At 40.6% G+C, this 22,452-nt stretch overlaps 1 protein-coding gene across 2 annotated transcripts in view; it reads left to right on the forward strand.

The window, feature by feature from the left end:
• LOC139751407 (uncharacterized) overlaps positions 1 to 22,452 on the forward strand; it is a 188,755-nt gene that overhangs the window by 23,188 nt on the left and 143,115 nt on the right. For both annotated transcript variants that reach the window (XM_071666795.1, XM_071666794.1), the window contains exon 2: positions 14,445 to 14,633. In XM_071666795.1, coding sequence (XP_071522896.1) covers positions 14,484 to 14,633 — 150 coding nt within the window. In that variant the 5' untranslated portion in view covers positions 14,445 to 14,483. The remainder of the gene's footprint in view (positions 1 to 14,444; positions 14,634 to 22,452) is intronic.

Raw genomic sequence — 22,452 nt, forward strand, 5'->3', positions numbered from 1 at the left:
AGAGAAACTACACTATTGTCAGCAAATGTAATGCACTATTTGTTGTAAATTTTAGGTTACTACCTTTTTATAGTTCTTTAACTGTGAGGAGGGAATTTTACATTGGAGGGCCTCCATCTTTTAAGACTTCTCAATTATAACGTTGAGGACCTCTTCATTCCATCAACATTCACAGCCTTTTCCATTCATCAACTACCCTAGATGCAACAAAAGTGTATCTCCTTATTCTTTCTTGTAAGTTTCTTGCCAATATCTTGTTATTGCATGTGGTTGCACTGTCATTGCACCTCACAAAGATCTGTTAATTGTAGATATCAGTTTGGTATTGAAACTCAAAGCTTGTGATCTTTCCCCATATTCTCGATAATTTTAGTTATGAATAATGTTGAATAATGAGTGTGCAGCACAGTAGCAAGGCTAAATAGTGTTTCAGAAAGGCGATCCATCTCTGATTTTAGTTTACAGAAGCTTTTAGTGCTTTGACTTCATTCATCTTTTTCAGTATTTAGAACTAGGATGAAAAATAGACACTAATATTAAGATTAGTGTCATAGTCCGTACTTTAACCTTGTATTAGAATTTATCTTAATTTAACTTTCGTGAAACTGAGATAGGTAAATAGATGCTTTGAAGGTGCAGTGATTTTCATATATCATTATTGCCAAAATCACTTTATTATATTTTTGACTGTGAAGTCTGTTCTTCCTTCAGCAATCACTTTAAAGAAGTTTAGGTTATGTTACTTCATTTTAGATTTCTTCAGTAGGTATTATGTTTCTTGCATAGAACAACTGATGTATATGAGAGGAAAGATAGAAAAATCCAAGAGACCAAATATAAGTTATCAAAAATTATTATTGCTGATGGAATGGCTCTGCTTACATTTATGGAATCCATACGTATGATTTTTATCATTATTGAAATAACAGTCACCACATCCACAAACTATACATTTACCTGTAAGTAAATGTGCTTGATTTTATTATTGGATGCTATGTTACCAGAATTGACCAGTATGTTCATGTAGTGTAGTCAAAAGAGGAAAATTTAATGTGTTTCATAGGCTTTTACAATGTTAAAATCCCATAAGTTAACCCCCCCCCCCAAGTAAGAGTGTGGAGGGCTTTGAAGTATAAGGAAATAAGAGAAATGAATTGAAAGAACTGTTTTGACTTAACCCTAAAGTCCCCAAATCTAACCAGAGCACTCTGCATCCCTACTCATCCCTGAGCATTTTGCACCCCTAACCTGGAGTACTGTAAACTACTACTGAACCAAACCTGCTGTAAGATTATCTTTCAGCTATTTTCGCATGCAGTATTTTGCATGCAGAGAAGCATTGGTGAAAGTTTGCTGCCACAACAAAATTAGCTATAGGAAATTACTTACTTTTGTTTACAACAGTTGTGAGTTGGTGGTCCTCACTATGTCTGTGTCCAGCAAATGTGAATATGCTCTTATGTAAAGACTCTTCCAACCAACAGTTCATTATCGGTGGGAAAACTTTTGGTCTTAGCCAGTGTGGATAAGTCCTGAAATCACGTTTCATGGTATTCCATGTCCCAGCTGCTGAATCTCCAGTAGCTGCTATACATGCCACAGGAAGCAATGCTAGTCAGTAGCACATGTCCATTGCACTGTGTGAATTTGTGCTAATTTTGTGCTGTGCTTATTTTCTGTTACCATTCGTATTTTCGATATGATATCTAAGACTTATCTCTTAGCCCTCCCCTTAGTCCTGCCATGAAGAGAATTAGGACTGCAAACTCTGGGGCTGAAATTGAAGATTCTGAAATGCAGGGAAGATGATGAGGAACCCTTAGTAGTGGATCATTCATTTAACCTCTGCAGGTTATCAGGAATATCAAAAAGAATGAAGAGATAAGAAATTTTGTTGGCCATTCAACACTCTTTCAACCTGTGCTTCCAAGGAATGATTATCCAGATGACCCTTTACCATTTGTTTTTCCATACGACAGCTTGTAGACCACTACCACCATCCTCTACCTCCTTGTACACCTATTTTTGTTGATGATTGCTTATGTCACATTGTAGAATGGCTTATTTTATTATCTTTTATGAGATTATTATAATTTGGATGTCACAAAAGTCATAGAAGTGGGTCTAAGGTCAATACAAATTCTCATATGGAATGCATCCTTTTTTTTTTTTTTTCTTTGTAAATAACTTTTCATTATGTGCAATTTCAAATTTTGCTTTTTCTTCAGAATGCAACGATCACATATAATGTGGACTCCCAGTAGTGTTTAGAGAACAGAATCAAGAGTGGCAGAGTATGATATTTTAAGATTGTGTTTTGTTCTTTGATAATGGTCAGGGTTATGAAAATCAAGGAAAATGTGGTGTTAATATAGAAGTAGAAGAGACATGTTAAAATTCAATAGAACCCTTAAAATCATCACTGAACTTCCTTATCAGCTGAGATTTATAATAATTTTTGGTATTCTTGTTGAAATAGACAGTAGTATGATCTAGGAACATGCCAACTGCCCACTTACATAGAAAGAAATACACAACAGACTGAGTGACTGTCTGCTTTACCACTACTTATCCACACAGACAGCCATTCCACGTGGTTCTGATCAGCACGCTATAGAATATGTATATTTCTACTGGCTGACTAAGCTTTTAAAGGAACTTCTGTGAGACTTCACAGGTTCTGTTTTTTTTTCAGTTCATTTACTTTTGATAATCCCACACTTTTCCTGATCCTCAAAACATTCTAACATTAGTACCATATTTATGAGTATAGAATGAAATATAATGCTTTACAAAATCATGCTGTCATGCTTATTCTCTTCTTTCACAACACAACCATTGGAAGAAAGTAGTCAGTTCCAAAAGCTAGTTTTATTGAAAGAGTAAAGTTAACATTTCACAAAAGTATTATCTGTCCCACAGTTTGCTCTGGGTAAAAGTGGAGTTAAAGGCTTTCTTTCTTAGATTAGGTTAAAACTGCATTAAGAAGGGATAATGTGAAGCTAGTTTATATGAAATCCTAGAGATCAATTGCAAGAAAGTTGACATAAGCTTAGGAAACCACCTAACATTTCTGAGGGGGTGCCATTCATCTTATTTTCAGTATTACTTTATTGATGTATGATTTTTATGGTCTTCTTTTGCAGAGATAGGGTGGCCATGTGTTTCTTTGTGGGCATTAAAAGTATATTTTTTTCTCTCTCAAATGAAAACAGATATGATCTTTTAAATTTTTTGAATTCATGAACTTTCTGGTAAGAATGATCAAAAGGTCTTACTTTAACACTTAAACAGTGGCCAAAAGCAGACAACAGATGTTGAGCTTGCTTTTTCTGCTTCTGTTTAGCTGTCTACTTGACATATCTTACCACTGATAGCCTGCAGAGGTCTTTTTTGTTTTTAAGAGAAGCAGAGAAAATATTTTTCCTTAGCACTCCTACAACCATCAATACAAGTACACACCTGTCCACTTGAAGGTTGTGTGCACACGGCATCCCTGTGGAAAATTCATGGTTTGTTGAGTGGCTTAAATTATCAGGAGGAACACATATGATATAAGAAAGTGATTCTGGCTGGATTATGTAAGAAGGAAGGACAGGCATTTCCAATGAACTTGTGTTTATGTAAGAATTTATCTATCTGTGTGTTTGCTCCCCCCTGAAACTCACTCAAGAGGGTGGCCATTGCAATAAAGTCTCCATAAGTAGTGAGCTCTAGTGCCATTTCTTGGCCTTTAGTGCCACTAGCGGAAGGCAACTATTCATATATTCATGTTATTCACCATTGTAGAGGATCGTATCTGCTCACATGTGTGTCGTAGAAGGTGTCTTAGAGGGAATTAGGGACTGGAAATCTTTCCAACCTTTATTTCCCAAAAGAAGTAGGTTCATTCATCTGTTTTGGGTGCTACCTTGCTCATGCAATAAGGATGAATGGTTATGAAATAAAGAAGGAATGAAAGAAGTTTGTATGAACTATAAGTAGAGTCTTCAGTGTAAAGAAAGAAATAATTCTATCTGTGTTCTCACACATGCCAGCCAGAATCCCCCACACAGTTTTAGGGTAAAAGGTGTAATATCACCAAATATATTCATGTTATTCACAACTAATCATGTGCATGTACATCGGACTAGTAGGACATTAAGATTACAAGTTCTCTAATGGAACTGTCAAATGCATCATTTACATCCCCTCTCGGCCCTCAAATAACACTGAACCAGACAAACACAAAGGTAATGATTTAACTCTTTGTTTTTTCTGCTACTTTTGAATGCTAAGCAGTCATTTCATAAAGGACTTTTTTTTCACTGTGTTGTAATTTCTGAACCATGCCTGTCATTTGAGGGTTAGATGTGTAATGAGTGCACGTTGTTGACCCAAGTCTGCAAGAGAAAGCTAAAGTAGTGATATTTTTTTAAGGAAGTAATGAAAAATAAAAGAAATGTCAATGACAGTCAAAGTATTTTAGATAAGGATTTCATAGATTGGCTGATTTTTGTGGTTCGTTCATTTTTACATTATATGACCTCATATTTTCCCCTTATCCTCAAAGACCTGCATAGTTTTGATATAATGTGCAGGGTATGTCAATAATTTGATTAATTTTACAATCCCAGAACCCATTTTATGGGGTTCTTGCAGCTTCAAAGCTATGATCCAGTTAAGAACATGGAGTGAAAGTTACCTTTGAAGTGAAAAGCTCCTCAATGGAACTGCAGTCTATTTGGACAATTGACAATAATACATGCAATTTAACCACTTCTTGACAGAGCCCAATAATACCACTGATGTTAATATTTATAAGGTAATGAGGGCAACCTCAAACTCTACTTTTATCCTTTTCTATACATGATGAAAATTAAAGAAAATACAATGTGCACAGCTTTGGCTGTTGTTGGCACTGAATTGAGGAACATCAACTTGAATGATATTTCAGCCAACAGATAAGATGAATGATAATGTACTTTATGGAAATCATTTGAAAACATAATTTGGGATGCCTGTGGTGGTTTCTTTGTGAGCTCCTGTTTGCTCTGAGAAAGATAGATATGTCATTCTGTTGAAGCCTATTTAGTCATCATGGAAAAAAATATTGAATGGCATATTTCTGGAAAATGAATTTTACTTCAAAAACTGCCGAATATCAGGAAATGAAGCCCCTTTCCTTCTGTAAGGTAAGGCAAAGTATTCAGGAATATACATGCTCCAAGCTCCTTACTTTAGAGTATAATAAACTTTGCTCATATATCTCTTTTAAGGTTAGCCTGTTTTTTTTTTATCATTATTATGCTTATGTTTAATTTTTGCCCATAGTAGTTTGATCTGAAGGATGCATACTAGAATATTTCAGTTCTTCCTAGGATGAGGAAGTCTTTGGACTTCCAAGGTAGCAAGAAAACTTGACAGTTCAGGGAGAAGCCATTTGAGTTAAGCATGGCACACCACAAATTTATACCAGGATAAATTTTAGCTGTGTCAACCCTTAAATAGTGGCTGACATCAGTTGATGTTTTAATTTTTCCAGCCTGTTTAGATATCTGTCTGACTTATCTTAAAATAAGCAGTCTGTAGAGTCATAGTTTTAAGACACCCTTTGCATATGATGCTAGAATGATTACAGAAATCTAATCAAGAAAATGCTGAATAACTACTGACATGCATAAACAGCATTTCCATTGGGAACAAGTTTCAGCTTCATTATTAGGGAGAATGGACAAGAAAATACGGAATGGATAGATGTTGACACCATCATATATTTGGTGGATAGTGTGCAAAACCTTGAATTAGCAATGTCTGATGAGCTTACCGTAAACAAACAAAACAAGGCAACAGTTGCCTTTTCCAAAAAAGATGGTAGGTTGGATCTTGTGCAAGCCTTCAAGAATGAACAGGAGAAACCTATGATATCACTTTTCAAGGCATTAATGCTCTCACAGATAGAGAACTGCTATGTCTTACCATCACCTTTTAGGGCAGATGGAAATGCTGAATTAAAAAGTTTGCAGAGATCATTCACAGCCCGCATTGGCACAGTAATGGATCTGAAATACTGGTAATGATTGAGATCTCTGAGACTTTACTCTCTGTAGTGCAAATGGTAGATGCAATTATTTACATATGAAAAACCCTGAGGGTATTGTTCCTGACCTTCACTCAAAAGTATTCCCCTATTCTTTAAAATTGTAACATATTACTTGTGACAGCTGATAAGACTCATGCCATTTTCTAAGGGTGACTTTTGGTTAGAGGGCAGCACTCTTGGAGGAAGCCATTGCTGCTACTGCTGTCTGGTTTCAAAGAAGTATTAACCTTATTAGAAACTAAGGGGTATGTTGTTTCTAATGCTTGGATGTCTGGGAAGTTTTCTCATAGCTCATGTGAATCTGTTCAGGAAAGAAATAGGCTTTTCTTCATTCAAAGCTCAGTTATTTATATCATAAACTTGATACAGTTCTCGTTGACTGTTGCATTTATTTAACAAAGGAAGGCAAGTGCCTTACATGATTTTTTAGTGTGCCATTCATTTCATCATTGATGAAACTCTTTGGACTAATCTATTCTTCTTGCATTTTATTTTTAGTTGTATGAAGGGGCCTAATGGGGACGTGATAACAAGTAGTGGTGATGTGAGGAGATGGAGTGAGTATTTTGAGGGTTTGTTGAATGTATTTGATGATAGAGTGGCAGATATAGGGTGTTTTGGTCGAGATGGTGTGCAAAGTGAGAGGGTTAGGGAGAATGATTTGGTAAGCAGAGTAGAGGTAGTAAAAGCTTTGCGGAAGATGAAAGCCAGCAAGGCAGCGGGTTTGGATGGTATTGCTGTGGCATTTATTAAAAAAGGGGGTGCCTGTGTTGTTGAGTGGTTGGTAAGGTTATTTAATATACGTATGACTCATGGTGAGGTGCCTGAGGATTGGCGGAATGCTTGCATAGTGCCATTGTATAAAGGCAAAGGGGATAAAAGTGAGTGCTCAAATTACAGAGGTATAAGTTTGTTGAGTATTCCTGGGGAATTATATGGAAGGGTATTGATTGAGAGGGTGAAGGCATGTACAGAGTATCAGACAGGAAGAGCAGTGTGGTTTCAGAAGTGGTAGAGGATGTGTGGATCAGGTGTTTGCTTTGAAGAATGTATGTGAGAAATACTTAAAAAAGCAAATGGATTTGTATGTAGGATTTATGGATCTGGAGAAGGCATATGATAGTGTTGATAGAGATGCTCTGTGGAAGGTATTAAGAATATATGGTGTGGGAGGCAAGTTGTTAGGAGTGAAAAGATTTTATCGAGGATGTAAGGCATGTGTACGAGTAGGAAGAGGAAAGTGATTGCTTCCCATTGAATGTCGGTTTGGGGCAGGGGTGCATGATGTCTCCATGGTTGTTTAATTTGTTTATGGATGGGGTTGTTAGGGAGGTGAATGCAAGAGTTTTAGAAAGAGGGGCAAGTACGCAGTCTGTTGTGTATGGGAGAGCTTGGGAAGTGAGTCTGTTGTTGTTCGCTGATGATATAGCACTGGTGGCTGATTCGTGTGAGAAACTGCAGAAGCTGGTGACTGAGTTTGGTAAAGTGTGTGAAAGAAGAAAGCTGAGAGTAAATGTGAGTAAGAGCAAGGTTATTAGGTACAATAGGGTTGAGGGTCAAGTCAATTGGGAGGTAAGTTTGAATGGAGAAAAACTGGAGGAAGTGAGGTGTTTTAGATATCAGGGAGTGGATTTGGCAGCGTATGGAACTATGGAAGCGGAAGTGAATCATAGGGTGGGGGAGGGAGGGAAAGTTCTGGGAGCGTTGAAAAATGTGTGTAAGTCGAAAACATTATCTTGGAAAGCAAAAATGGGTATGCTTGAAGGAATAGTGGTTCCAACAATGTTGTATGGTTGCGAGGCATTGGCTATAGATAGAGTCTTGTGGAGGAGGATGGATGTGCTGGAAATGAGATGTTTGAGGACAATGTGTGGTAAGAGGTGGTTTGAAAGGGTAAAAGAGATGTGTGGTAATAAAAAGAGTGTGGTTGAGAGAGCAGAAGAGGGTGTTTTGAAACAGTTTGGTCACATGGAGAGAATGAGGAAAGATTGACAAAGAGGATATATGTGTCAGAGGTGGAGGGAACAAGGAGAAGTGGGAGACCAAATTGGAGGTGGAAAGATGGAGTGAAAAAGATTTTGAGTGATTGGGGCCTGAACATGCAGGAGGGTGAAAGGCATGCAAGGAATAGAGTGAATTGGAATGATGTGGTGTACCAGGGTCAACATGCTGTCAGTGGATTGAACCAGGGCATGTGAAGCATCTTGGGTAAAGCATGGAAAGTTCTGTGGGGCCTGGATGTGGAAAGGGAGCTGTGGTTTCGGTGCATTATACATGACAGCTAGAGACTGAGTGTGAACGAATGTGGCCTTTGTTGTCTCTTCCTAGTGCTACCCCGCACTCATGCAAGGGGAGGGGGTTGTTATTTCATGTGTGGTGGGGTGGCGACAGGAATGAATAAGGGCAGACAGTATAAATTATGTACATGTGTATATATGTATATATCTGTGTGTGTATATTTATGTATACGTTGAGATGTATAGGTATGTATATGTGCGTGTGTGGATGTGTATGTATATACATGTGTATGTGGGTGGGTTGGGCCATTCTTTTGTCTGTTTCCTTGCTCTTCCTCACTAATGCAGGAGACAGCGACAAAGTACAATAAATTAATATAATATTATTTATTAATCCTTGATTACTTCGTGTACTGTTAGCTTCATCGTTGATTAAACTCCTGAGATTAAAGTTCTCTGGAATCATTCTTATTTTGGCCTTATGATTAATTAATGCTGCTTTCTTACTTCTTAGCATTACTGCATGATTATGCTAGTAAGCATCATCCAGTATTGTTTAATGCGAGTTTAAACCAGGAAAAGACAACAAAGGCCACATTCTTTCAAACTCAGTCTCCAGCTGTCATTTGTAATGCACCGAAACCACAGCTCCCTTTCCACATCAAGGCCCCACAAAACTTTTCATGGTTTACCCCAGAAGCTTGAAATGCCCTGGTTCAATCCATATATATATATTATTTTTATTTATTTCTTGTACTTTGTCACTGTCTCCTGCATTAGCAAGATAGCATGAGGAAATAGATGAAAGAATGGCCCAATCCACCCACATACACATGTATATACATAAACGCCCACACATGCCCTTATACATACCTGTACATTTTAGCGTATACATACATATACATACACAGACATGTACATGTATACACATGTACATATTCATTCATGCTGCCGTCCTTCATTCCCGCTGCCACCCCGCCACACATTAAATGGGCACCTCCCGCGTGCGTGTGAGGTAGCTCTAGGAAAAAGACATCAAAGGCCACATTCGTTCATACTGAGTCTCTAGGTGTCATTTGTAATGCACTGAAACCACAGCTCACTTTCCACATCCAGGCTGCACAAAACTTTCTGTGGTTTACCCCAGACACTTCACATCCCCTGGTTCAATCCAATGACAGCATGTCGACCCTGGCATACCACATTGTTCCAATTCACTCTATTCCTTGCACGCCTATCACCCTCCTGTATGTTCAGGCCCCGATCGCTCAAAATCTTTTTCGCTCCATCCTTCCACCTCCAATTTGGTCTCATATACTCTTTGTCAATCTTTCCTCACTCATTCTCTCCATATGACAAAACTATTTCAACACACCCTCTTTTGCTCTCTCAACTACACTCTTTATTACCACACATTTCTCTTACCCTTTCATTATTTACTCGATCAAACCACCTCACACCACATATTGTCCTCAAGCATTTCATTTCCAACACAAACACCCTCCTCTGTGCAACCCTGTCTATAACCCATGCCTCGCAACCATATAACATTGTTGGAACCCCTATTCCTTCAACCATACCCATTTTTGCTCTTCAAGATAATGTTCTTGCCTTCCACACATTCTTCAACGCTCCCAGAACCTTTGCCCCCTCCCCACCCTGTGACTCACTTCCACTTTCATGGTTCCATCTGCTGCTAAATCCACTCCCAGATATAGAAAACATTTCACTTCCAGTTTTTCTCCATTCAGACTTACCTCCCAATTAACTTGTCCCTCCACCCTACTGAACGTAATAACCTTGCTCTTATTCACATATACTTTTAGCTTTCTTCTTTCACACACTTTAGCAAACTCAGTCATCAACTTCTGCAGTTTCTCACCCAAGTCAGCCACCAGCGCTGTATCATTATCGAACAACAACTGACTCCAAGCCCTCTCATCCACAACAGACTGCATACTTGCCCCTCTTTCCAAAACTCTTGCATTTACCTCCCTAACCACCCCATCCATAAACAAATTTTACAGCCATGGAGACATCATGCACCCCTGCCACAAACCGTCATTCATTGGGAAACAATCACTTTCCTCTCTTCCTACTAGTACACATGCCTTACACCCTTGGTAAAAACTTTTCACTGCTTCTAGCAGCTTACTTCCCACACCATATACCCTTTAAACCTTCCACAAAGCATCTCTATCAACCCTATCATATGACTTCTTCAGATCCATAAATGCTACATACATTTCCGTCTGTTTTTCTAACTATTTCTCACATACATTCTTCAAAGCAAACACTTGATCTACACATCCTCTACCACTTCTGAAAGCACACTGCTCTTCCCCAATCTGATGCTCTGTACATGCCTTTACCATCTCAATCAATACCCTCCCATTTAATTTCCTAGGAATACTCAACAAATTTATACCTCTGTAATTTGAACATTCACCTTTATCCCCTTTGGCTTTGTACAATGGCACTATGCATGCATTCTGCCAATCCTCAGGCACTTCACCATGAACCAACATACATTGAATATCTTTATCAACCAATCAACAACACTGCAACACCATCCAAACTTGCCGCCTTGCCAGCTTTCATCTTCTGCAAAGCTTTCACTTCCTCTTCTCTGTTTACCGAGCCATTCTCCCTGATCCTCTCACTTTGCATGCCACCTTGACCAAAGCACCCTATATCTGCCACTCTATCATCAGACACATTCAATAAACCTTCAAAATACTCACTCCATATCCTTTTCACTTCACCACTACTTGTTGTTACCTCCCCATTTGCCCCTTCACCAATTTTCCCATTTGTTTTCTTGTCTTATGCACTTTATTTACATCCTTCCCAAACATCTTTTTTATTTTTTTTTATTATATTTTGTTGCTGTCTCCCGCGTTTGCGAGGTAGCGCAAGGAAACAGACGAAAGAAATGGCCCTCCCCCCCCATACACATGTATATACATACGTCCACACACGCAAATATACATACCTACACAGCTTTCCATGGTCTACCCCAGACGCTTCACATGCCTTGATTCAATCCACTGACAGCACGTCAACCCCGGTATACCACATCGCTCCAATTCACTCTATTCCTTGCCCTCCTTTCACCCTCCTGCATGTTCAGGCCCCGATCACACAAAATCTTTTTCACTCCATCTTTCCACCTCCAATTTGGTCTCCCTCTTCTCCTCGTTCCCTCCACCTCCGACACATATATCCTCTTGGTCAATCTTTCCTCACTCATTCTCTCCATGTGCCCAAACCACTTAAAAACACCCTCTTCTGCTCTCTCAACCACGCTCTTTTTATTTCCACACATCTCTCTTACCCTTACGTTACTTACTCGATCAAACCACCTCACACCACACATTGTCCTCAAACATCTCACTTCCAGCACATCCATCCTCCTGCGAACAACTCTATCCATAGCCCACGCCTCGCAACCACTCAACATTGTTGGAACCACTATTCCTTCAAACATACTCATTTTTGCTTTCCGAGATAATGTTCTCGACTTCCACACATTTTTCAAGGCTCCCAAAATTTTCGCCCCCTCCCCCACCCTATGATCCACTTCCGCTTCCATGGTTCCATCCGCTGACAGATCCACTCCCAGATATCTAAAACACTTCACTTCCTCCAGTTTTTCTCCATTCAAACTCACCTCCCAATTGACTTGACCCTCAACCCTACTGTACCTAATAACCTTGCTCTTATTCACATTTACTCTTAACTTTCTTCTTCCACACACTTTACCAAACTCAGTCACCAGCTTCTGCAGTTTCTCACATGAATCCGCCACCAGCGCTGTATCATCAGCGAACAACAACTGACTCACTTCCCAAGCTCTCTCATCCCCAACAGACTTCATACTTGCCCCTCTTTCCAAGACTCTTGCATTCACCTCCCTAACAACCCCATCCATAAACAAATTAAACAACCATGGAGACATCACACACCCCTGCCACAAACCTACATTCACTGAGAACCAATCACTTTCCTCTCTTCCTACTCGTACACATGCCTTACATCCTCGATAAAAACTTTTCACTGCTTCTAACAACTTGCCTCCCACACCATATATTCTTAATACCTTCCACAGAGCATCTCTATCAACTCTATCATATGCCTTCTCCAGATCCATAAATGCTACATACAAATCCATTTGCTTTTCTAAGTATTTCTCACATACATTCTTCAAAGCAAACACCTGATCCACACATCCTCTACCACTTCTGAAACCACACTGCTCTTCCCCAATCTGATGCTCTGTACATGCCTTCACCCTCTCAATCAATACCCTCCCATATAATTTACCAGGAATACTCAACAAACTTATACCTCTGTAATTTGAGCACTCACTCTTATCCCCTTTGCCTTTGTACAATATATATGTATGTATGTATTTGGGTGGGTTGGACCATTCTATTGTCTGTTTCCTTGTGCTACCTCGCTAATGCGGGATACAGCGACAAAGTATAATAAAAAAAATAAGAATAGTATAATTTGTTTATATATTTTGCCTCATTATACATAATCACTGTTCCTGCGTCATCAAGTTAACGTTAGGAAATGGATGAAGAAAGGCCCATCCACTCATGTTCACATATACATAAACGCCCATATACACACATATACATACATATACTTATCAATACATATATACATATACATGCACAAAGAGACATACATATATACACGTGTCTGTATGTGCGTGGATTTAACCAAAATAAGTAATGAGAGGGTGAGAGAGATGTGTGGTAGTGAGGGGAGTGTGGTTGAGGGAGCAGAGAGGGGGGTGTTTTGGGGTGGTCTGGTCGCATGGAGAGAGTGAGTGAGGAAAGATTGACAGGGAGGATGTGTGTGTCGGAGGTGGAGGGAGTGAGGAGAGGTGGAGGACCGGGTTGGAGGTGGAAGGATGGAGTGGAAGGGATTTTGAGTGATCGGGGCCTGAGCATGCGGGGGGGTGGGAGGCGTGCGGGGAATGGAGTGAATTGGAGTGATGTGGTGTGCCGGGGTCGACGTGCTGTCGGTGGATTGAACCAGGGCATTTGAAGTGTCTGGGGTAAAGTATGGAAAGTTTTGTGGGGCCTGGATGTGGAAAGGGAGCTGTGGTTTCGGTGCATTATACATAACAGCTAGAGACTGAGTGTGAACGAATGTGGCCTTTGTTGTCTTTTCCTAGCGCTTCCTCGCACACATGTGGGGGAAGGGGGCTGTCATTTCATGTGTGGCGGGATGGCAGCGGGAATGAATTAGGACAGACAGGGGATAGGGGAGAAAGAATACTTCCCACGTATTCCCTGTGTGTCGTAGAAGGCGACTAAAAGGGGAGGGAGCGGGAGGCTGGAAATCCTCCCCTTTCTTGTTTTTTTTTTTTAATTTTCCAAAAGAAGGAACAGAGAAGGGGGTCAGGTGAGGATATTCCCTCTAAGGCCCAGTTCTCTGTTCTTAACGCTACCTCGCTAACGCGGGAAATGGCAAATAGTATGAAAAAGAAAAAAAAAAAACATATATATTCATACTTGCTAGCCTTCATCCATTCCTGTCACTACCCTGCCCCATAGGAAACAGTGCCACTACCCCCTACTTCAGTGAGGTAGTTCCTGGGATACAGAGAAAAAAGGCCACATTCCTTCACACTCAGTCTCTAGCTGTCATGTGTAATGCTCCATAGCCACAGCTCCCTAATCCACATCCAGGTCCCACAGACCTTTCCATATATGGATAGAGTTATTTGTTTATTTATAATTAGGACTAATATCTATTATAGAGTTCTTTTTTTGCATGGGACCTTCCTGATGATTCTTGCTGCCCAAGGCTGCTCTACTTCTAGTTGCAGGGCTATGTAGAGTCCTTTTGAATGAGAAGTGCTGTGATGAGATTGGGAGTTGTACTCCCTGTGATACAGTCTTACTAAAGATGACTTTTCATTTGTGTTTTGACCTTGAACAGCTGGAGTCCAGTAACATTTATGGGTGGAGTGGTTGAAGGTTTAATCACTAGTAAATTGTAAAATAATTATCTAATCGCCATCACCCTTTTTTCTTTGTCAGTAGTCTTGCAATACTATTGGTTGAAGCACTGATATTAGATCTTGTTTTTGCTTATTTCAGAATATTTCTTTTGCACCAAGGAACATCACATGAACCAGAATGGTGGACTTGGGTGGGGGAACAAGGGAGCGTTTCCAAGGCCTAGGCACAGAGGTGCCTGATGGTGTTTTGCCTCCTGTATCAACAGTGAGCTATTATACTCACACTCACCATGTGTCTCGACCTTCTTCATGGCGACCATCTCCTCAGGTCTGTTGCAGTGCAGGAATATTTCATTTAATTTTGTATTGGGAACATTGCTTCCCTTTTAAGCACTTTCACAAAATTCCTGTTAGATGATTACTTAATATATTCTCTTGCATTTTCCTTATCAGCTTTTATTGCAACTAAATTGTGCTTATCCATCTCTTCTGATCTTAGTTCTTATTTATAGACAGTAGGTAAAGAAAGCAGTGTTTTACTTCAGGGATGGGGTGTATCCATGAATTCATCCCCTTAAACCATTTTGAACATGAGGCCAGCAGATGCTCCTAACTTGGAGACCATACAGCAACCAATTCAGACCAGTGATATCATGGCATAGAGGTGAGGTGGTGCCAAGCTACTCTCCACCCACTTGATTTCAAGCTTGCATGCTCTTCATATCTGCTGTTTATTGCTTGACACTGGCTTGCATTGTCTTAACTTTGACTTTTGGCCATCAGACATTAATCATGAGAGCTTTGCTATTTCATAAAAATTAATGTACCCAGAGATAACACCAGTCCCCAATGCCATAATATGCTTTGATCAGCCTAGCCACTACTTTTTGTTTTACTTTTGTTATATTTTGGAATGATTCCAGGTGTTTACTTTTAAACAAGGAATTACAACCACAGTACTTCAGATGGCCACACAGTAGAAATATGTGCAATAGTCTATAGGAGATAGAGTATTATGAAGGTTCATTGAATGTGTTTGATGATAGAGTGGCAGATAAAGGGTGTGTGCGAAGTGAGAGGGTAAGGGAGAATGGTTTGGTAAACAGAGAAGAGGTAGTGAAAGCTTTGTGGAAGATGAAAGCCGGCAAGGCCACGGGTTTGGATGGTATTGCAGTTTTTTTTTTATTAAAAAAGGTGGTGACTGTGTTGTTGACTGGTTGGTAAGGATATTCAATGTATGTATGGTTCATGGTGAAGTGCCTGAGGATTGGTGGAATGCATGCATAGTTCCATTATACAAAGGCAAAGAGGATAAAGTTGAGTGTTCAAATTACAGAGATATATATTTGTTGAGTATCCCTAGGAAATTATATGGGAGGGTATTGATTAAGAGGCTAAACGAAGAGCAGTGTGGTTTCAAAGATGGTAGAGAATATGTGGATCAGGTGTTTGCTTTGAAGAATGTATGTGAGAAATATTTAGAAAAACAGATGGATTTGTATGTAGCATTTATGGATCTGGAGAAGGCATATGATAGAGTTGATAGAGATACTTTGTGGAATGCATTAAGAGTATATGGAGTGGGAGGTAAGTTGCTAGAGGCAGTGAAAAGTTTTTATCAAGGATGTAAGGCATGTGTATGAGTAGGAAGAGAGGAAAGTGGTTGGTTCCCAGTGAAGGTCAGTTAGCGGCAGGGGTGCGTGATGTCTCCATAGTTGTTTAATTTGTTTATGGATGGGGTGGTTAGGGAGGTGAATGCATTCTTTGCATTATCCATGACAGCTAGAGAGTGAGTGTGAACGAATGTGGCCTTTTTTTTCTTTTCCTAGCGCTACCTCGCGCACATGCGGGGGTAGGGGGTTTTCATTTCATGTGTGGCGGAGTGGCGACAGAATGAAGAAAGGCAGACAGTATGAATTATGTACATGTGTATATATGTATAAGTCTGTGTGTGTATATATGCGTATATGTTGAGATGTATAGGTATGTATATGTGCGTGTGTGGACGTGTATGTATATATATGTGTGTGTGGGTGGGTTAGACCATTCTTTCATCTGTTTCCTTGCGCTACCTCGTTAATGCGGGAGATAGCCACAAATTATAATGAAATATAATTATGTGACATTCATTTTTTCATTTCATTTCAAGCTAGAAGTTTCAGTTTTCTAAATTGTTTCTTACATTTTTCACATGTATATATATGTATGTGTGTGTGTGTGTATATGTGCGTGTGTGTGTGTGTGTGTGTGTGTGTGTGTGTGTATGTGTATATATATATATGTATATTATCCCTGGGGATAGGGGTGAAAGAATACTTCCCACGCATTCCTCGCGTGTCGTAGAAAGCGACTAGAGAGGGACGGGAGCGGGGGGCCAGAAATCCTACCCTCCTTGTATTTTTTTAACTTTCTAAAATGGGAAACAGAAGAAGGAGTCACGCGGGGAGTGCTCATCCTCCTCGAAGGCTCAGATTGGGGTGCCTAAATGTATGTGGATGTAACCAAGATGTGAAAAAAGGAGAGATAGGTAGTATGTTTGAGGAAAGGAACCTGGATGTTTTAGCTCTGAGTGAAACGAAGCTCAAGGGTAAAGGGGAAGAGTGGTTTGGGAAGGTCTTGGGAGTAAAGTCAGGGGTTAGTGAGAGGACAAGAGCAAGGGAAGGAGTAGCACTACTCCTGAAACAGAAGTTGTGGAAGTATGTGATAGAATGTAAGAAAGTAAATTCTCGATTAATATGGGTAAAACTGAAAGTTGATGGAGAGAGATGGGTGATTATTGGTGCATATGCACCTGGGCATGAGAAGAAAGATCATGAGAGGCAAGTGTTTTGGGAGCAGCTGAATGAGTGTGTTAGTGGTTTTGATGCATGAGACCGGGTTATAGTGTTGGGTGATTTGAATGCAAAGGTGAGTAATGTGGCAGTTGAGGGAATAATTGGTATACATGGGGTGTTCAGTGTTGTAAATGGAAATGGTGAAGAGCTTGTAGATTTATGTGCTGAAAAAGGACTGATGATTGGGAATACCTGGTTTAAAAAGCGAGATATACATAAGTATACTTATGTAAGTAGGAGAGATGGCCAGAGAGCGTTATTGGATTACGTGTTAATTGACAGGCGCGCGAAAGAGAGACTTTTGGATGTTAATGTGCTGAGAGGTGCAACTGGAGGGATGTCTGATCATTATCTTGTGGAGGCTAAGGTGAAGATTTGTATGGGTTTTCAGAAAAGAAGAGTGAATGTTGGGGTGAAGAGGGTGGTGAGAGTAAGTGAGCTTGGGAAGGAGACTTGTGTGAGGAAGTACCAGGAGAGACTGAGTACAGAATGGAAAAAGGTGAGAACAATGGAAGTAATGGGAGTGGGGGAAGAATGGGATGTATTTAGGGAATCAGTGAAGGATTGCGCAAAAGATGCTTGTGGCATGAGAAGAGTGGGAGGTGGGTTGATTAGAAAGGGTAGTGAGTGGTGGGATGAAGAAGTAAGAGTATTAGTGAAAGAGAAGAGAGAGGCATTTGGACGATTTTTGCAGGGAAAAAATGCAATTGAGTGGGAGATGTATAAAAGAAAGAGACAGGAGGTCAAGAGAAAGGTGCAAGAGGTGAAAAAAAGGGCAAATGAGAGTTGGGGTGAGAGAGTATCATTAAATTTTAGGGAGAATAAAAATATGTTCTGGAAGGAGGTAAATAAAGTGCGTAAGACAAGGGAGCAAATGGGAACTTCAGTGAAGGGCGCAAATGGGGAGGCGATAACAAGTAGTGGTGATGTGAGAAGGAGATGGAGTGAGTATTTTGAAGGTTTGTTGAATGTGTTTGATGATAGAGTGGCAGATATAGGGTGTTCCGTACGTTCGGTTCGAGTCCCCTTGTACGACGCCACGGAGAGACACGGAGACTCATTATGGCAAGCCAGTTTGGCAAGAGAAGGGGGTCTGCCTTGAGGTGGTGTGCAAAGTGCGAGGGTTAGGGAAAATGAGTTGGTAAACAGAGAAGAGGTAGTAAAAGCTTTGCGGAAGATGAAAGCCGGCAAGGCAGCAGGTTTGGATGGTATTGCAGTGGAATTTATTAAAAAAGGGGGTGACTGTATTGTTGACTGGTTGGTAAGGTTATTTAATGTATGTATGACTCATGGTGAGGTGCCTGAGGATTGGCGGAATGCGTGCATAGTGCCATTGTACAAATGCAAAGAGGATAAGAGTGAGTGCTCAAATTACAGAGGTATAAGTTTGTTGAGTATTCCTGGTAAATTATATGGGAGGGTATTGATTGAGAGGGTGAAGGCATGTACAGAGCATCAGATTGGGGAAGAGCAGTGTGGGTTCAGAAGTGGTAGAGGATGTGTGGATCAGGTGTTTGCTTTGAAGAATGTATGTGAGAAATACTTAGAAAAGCAAATGGATTTGTATGTAGCATTTATGGATCTGGAGAAGGCATGTGATAGAGTTGATAGAGATGCTCTGTGGAAGGTATTAAGAATATATGGTGTGGGAGGCAAGTTGTTAGAAGCAGTGAAAAGTTTTTATCGAGGATGTAAGGCATATGTACGTGTAGGAAGAGAGGAAAGTGATTGGTTCTCAGTGAATGTATGTTTGCGGCAGGGGTGTGTGATGTCTCCATGGTTGTTTAATTTGTTTATGGATGGGGTTGTTAGGGAGGTGAATGCAAGAGTTTTGGAAAGAGGGGCAAGTATGAAGTCTGTTGGGGATGAGAGAGCTTGGGAAGTGAGTCAGTTGTTGTTCGCTGATGATACAGCGCTGGTGGCTGATTCATGTGAGAAACTGCAGAAGCTGGTGACTGAGTTTGGTAAAGTGTGTGAAAGAAGAAAGTTAAGAGTAAATGTGAATAAGAGCAAGGTTATTAGGTACAGTAGGGTTGAGGGTCAATTCAATTGGGAGGTGAGTTTGAATGGAGAAAAACTGGAGGAAGTGAAGTGTTTTAGATATCTGCGAGTGGATCTGGCAGCGGATGGAACCATGGAAGCGGAAGTGGATCATAGGGTGGGGGAGGGGGCGAAAATTCTGGGAGCCTTGAAGAATGTGTGGAAGTCGAGAACATTATCTCGGAAAGCAAAAATGGGTATGTTAGAAGGAATAGTGGTTCCAACAATGTTGTATGGTTGCGAGGTGTGGACTATGGATAGAGTTGTGCGCAGGAGGATGGATGTGCTGGAAATGAGATGTTTGAGGACAATGTGTGGTGTGAGGTGGTTTGATCGAGTAAGTAACGTAAGGGTAAGAGAGATGTGTGGAAATAAAAAGAGCGTGGTTGAGAGAGCAGAAGAGGGTGTTTTGAAATGGTTTGGTCACATGGAGAGAATGAGTGAGGAAAGATTGACCAAGAGGATATATGTGTCGGAGGTGGAGGGAACGAGGAGAAGAGGGAGACCAAATTGGAGGTGGAAAGATGGAGTGAAAAAGATTTTGTGTGATCAGGGCCTGAACTTGCAGGAGGGTGAAAGGAGGGCAAGGAATAGAGTGAATTGGAGCAATGTGGTATACCGGGGTTGACGTGCTGTCAGTGGATTGAATCAAGACATGTGAAGCGTCTGGGGTAAACCATGGAAAGCTGTGTAGGTATGTATATTTGCGTGTGTGGACGTATGTATATACATGTGTAGGGGGGGGGGGGTTGGGCCATTTCTTTCGTCTGTTTCCTTGCGCTACCTCGCAAACGCGGGAGACAGCGACAAAGTATAAAAAATATATATATATATATATATATATATATATCCCTGGGGATAGGGGATTAAGAATACTTCCCACGTATTCCCTGCGTGTCGTAGAATTATTATGCTTTGTCTCTGTCTCCCATGTTAGCGAGGTAGTGCAAGGAAACAGAAAAAGATATATATATATATATATATATATATATATATATATATATATATATATATATATATATATGTATATATATTTTTTTTTTGCTTTGTCGCTGTCTCCCGCGTTTGCAAGGTAGCACAAGGAAACAGACGAAAGAAATGGCCCAACCCAACCCCATACACATGTATATACATACGTCCACATACGCAAATATACATACCTACACAGCTTTCCATGGTTTACCCCAGACTCTTCACATGCCTTGATTCAATCCACTGACAGCACGTCAACCCCGGTATGCCACATCGCTCCAATTCACTCTATTCCTTGCCCTCCTTTCACCCTCCTGCATGTTCAGGCCCCGATCACACAAAATCTTTTTCACTCCATCTTTCCACCTCCAATTTGGTCTCCATCTTCTCCTCGTTCCCTCCACCTCCGACACATATATCCTCTTGGTCAATCTTTCCTCACTCATTCTCTCCGTGTGCCCAAACCATTTCAAAACACCCTCTTCTGCTCTCTCAACCACGCTCTTTTTATTTCCACACATCTCTCTTACCCTTACGTTACTTACTCGATCAAACCACCTCACACCACACATTGTCCTCAAACATCTCATTTCCAGCACATCCATCCTCCTGTGCACAACTCTATCCATAGCCCACGCCTCGCAACCATACAACATTGTTGGAACCACTAGTCCTTCAAACATACCCATTTTTGCTTTCCGAGATAATGTTCTCGACTTCCACACATTCTTCAAGGCTCCCAGAATTTTCGCCCCCTCCCCCACCCTATGATCCACTTCCGCTTCCATGGTTCCATCCGCTGCCAGATCCACTCCCAGATATCTAAAACACTTCACTTCCTCCAGGTTTTCTCCATTCAAACTCACCTCCCAATTGACATGACCCTCAACCCTACTGTACCTAATAACCTTGCTCTTATTCACATTTACTCTCAACTTTCTTCTTTCACACACTTTACCAAACTCAGTCACCAGCTTCTGCAGTTTCTCACATGAATCAGCCACCAGCGCTGTATCATCAGCGAACAACAACTGACTCACTTCCCAAGCTCTCTCATCCACAACAGACTTCATACTTGCCCCTTTTTCCAAAACTCTTGCATTCACCTCCCTAACAACCCCATCCATAAACAAATTAAACCACCATGGAGACATCAAACCTACAAACCTACATTCACTGAGAACCAATCACTCTCCTCTCTTCCTACACGTACACATGCCTTACATCCTCGATAAAAACTTTTCACTGCTTTTAACAACTTGCCTCCCACACCATATATTCTTAATACCTTCCACAGAGCATCTCTATCAACTCTATCATATGCCTTCTCCAGATCCATAAATGCGACATACAAATCCATTTTCTTTTCTAAGTATTTCTCACATACATTCTTCAAAGCAAACACCTGATCCACACATCCTCTACCACTTCTGAAACCACACTGCTCTTCTCCAATCTGATGCTCTGTACATGCCTTCACCCTCTCAATCAATACCCTCCCATATAATTTACCAGGAATACTCAACAAACTTATACCTCTGTAATTTGAGCACTCACTCTTATCCCCTTTGCCTTTGTACAATGGCACTATGCACACATTCCGCCAATCCTCAGGCACCTCACCATGAGTCATACATACATTGAATAACCTTACCAACCAGTCAACAATACAGTCACCCCCTTTTTTAATAAATTCCACTGCAATACCATCCAAACCTGCTGCCTTGCCGGCTTTCATCTTCCGCAAAGCTTTTACTACCTCTTCTCTGTTTACCAAATCATTCTCCCTAACCCTCTCACTTTGCACACCACCTCGACCAAAACACCCTATATCTGCCACTCTATCATCAAACACATTCAACAAACCTTCAAAATACTCACTCCATCTCCTTCTCACATCACCACTACTTGTTATCACCTCCCCATTTGCACCCTTCACTGAAGTTCCCATTTGCTCCCTTGTCTTACGCACTTTATTTACCTCCTTCCAGAACATCTTTTTATTCTCCCTAAAATTTAATGATACTCTCTCACCCCAACTCTCATTTGCCCTTTTTTTCACCTCTTGCACCTTTCTCTTGACCTCCTGTCTCTTTCTTTTATACATCTCCCACTCAATTTCATTTTTTCCTGCAAAAATCGTCCAAATGCCTCTCTCTTCTCTTTCACTAATACTCTTACTTCTTCATCCCACCACTCACTACCCTTTCTAATCAACCCAGCTCCCACTCTTCTCATGCCACAAGCATCTTTTGCGCAATCCATCACTGATTCCCTAAATACATCCCATTCCTCCCCCAC

The sequence above is a fragment of the Panulirus ornatus genome, chromosome 11, assembly GCF_036320965.1.
Source record: "Panulirus ornatus isolate Po-2019 chromosome 11, ASM3632096v1, whole genome shotgun sequence".
Lineage (NCBI taxonomy): Eukaryota > Metazoa > Arthropoda > Malacostraca > Decapoda > Palinuridae > Panulirus > Panulirus ornatus.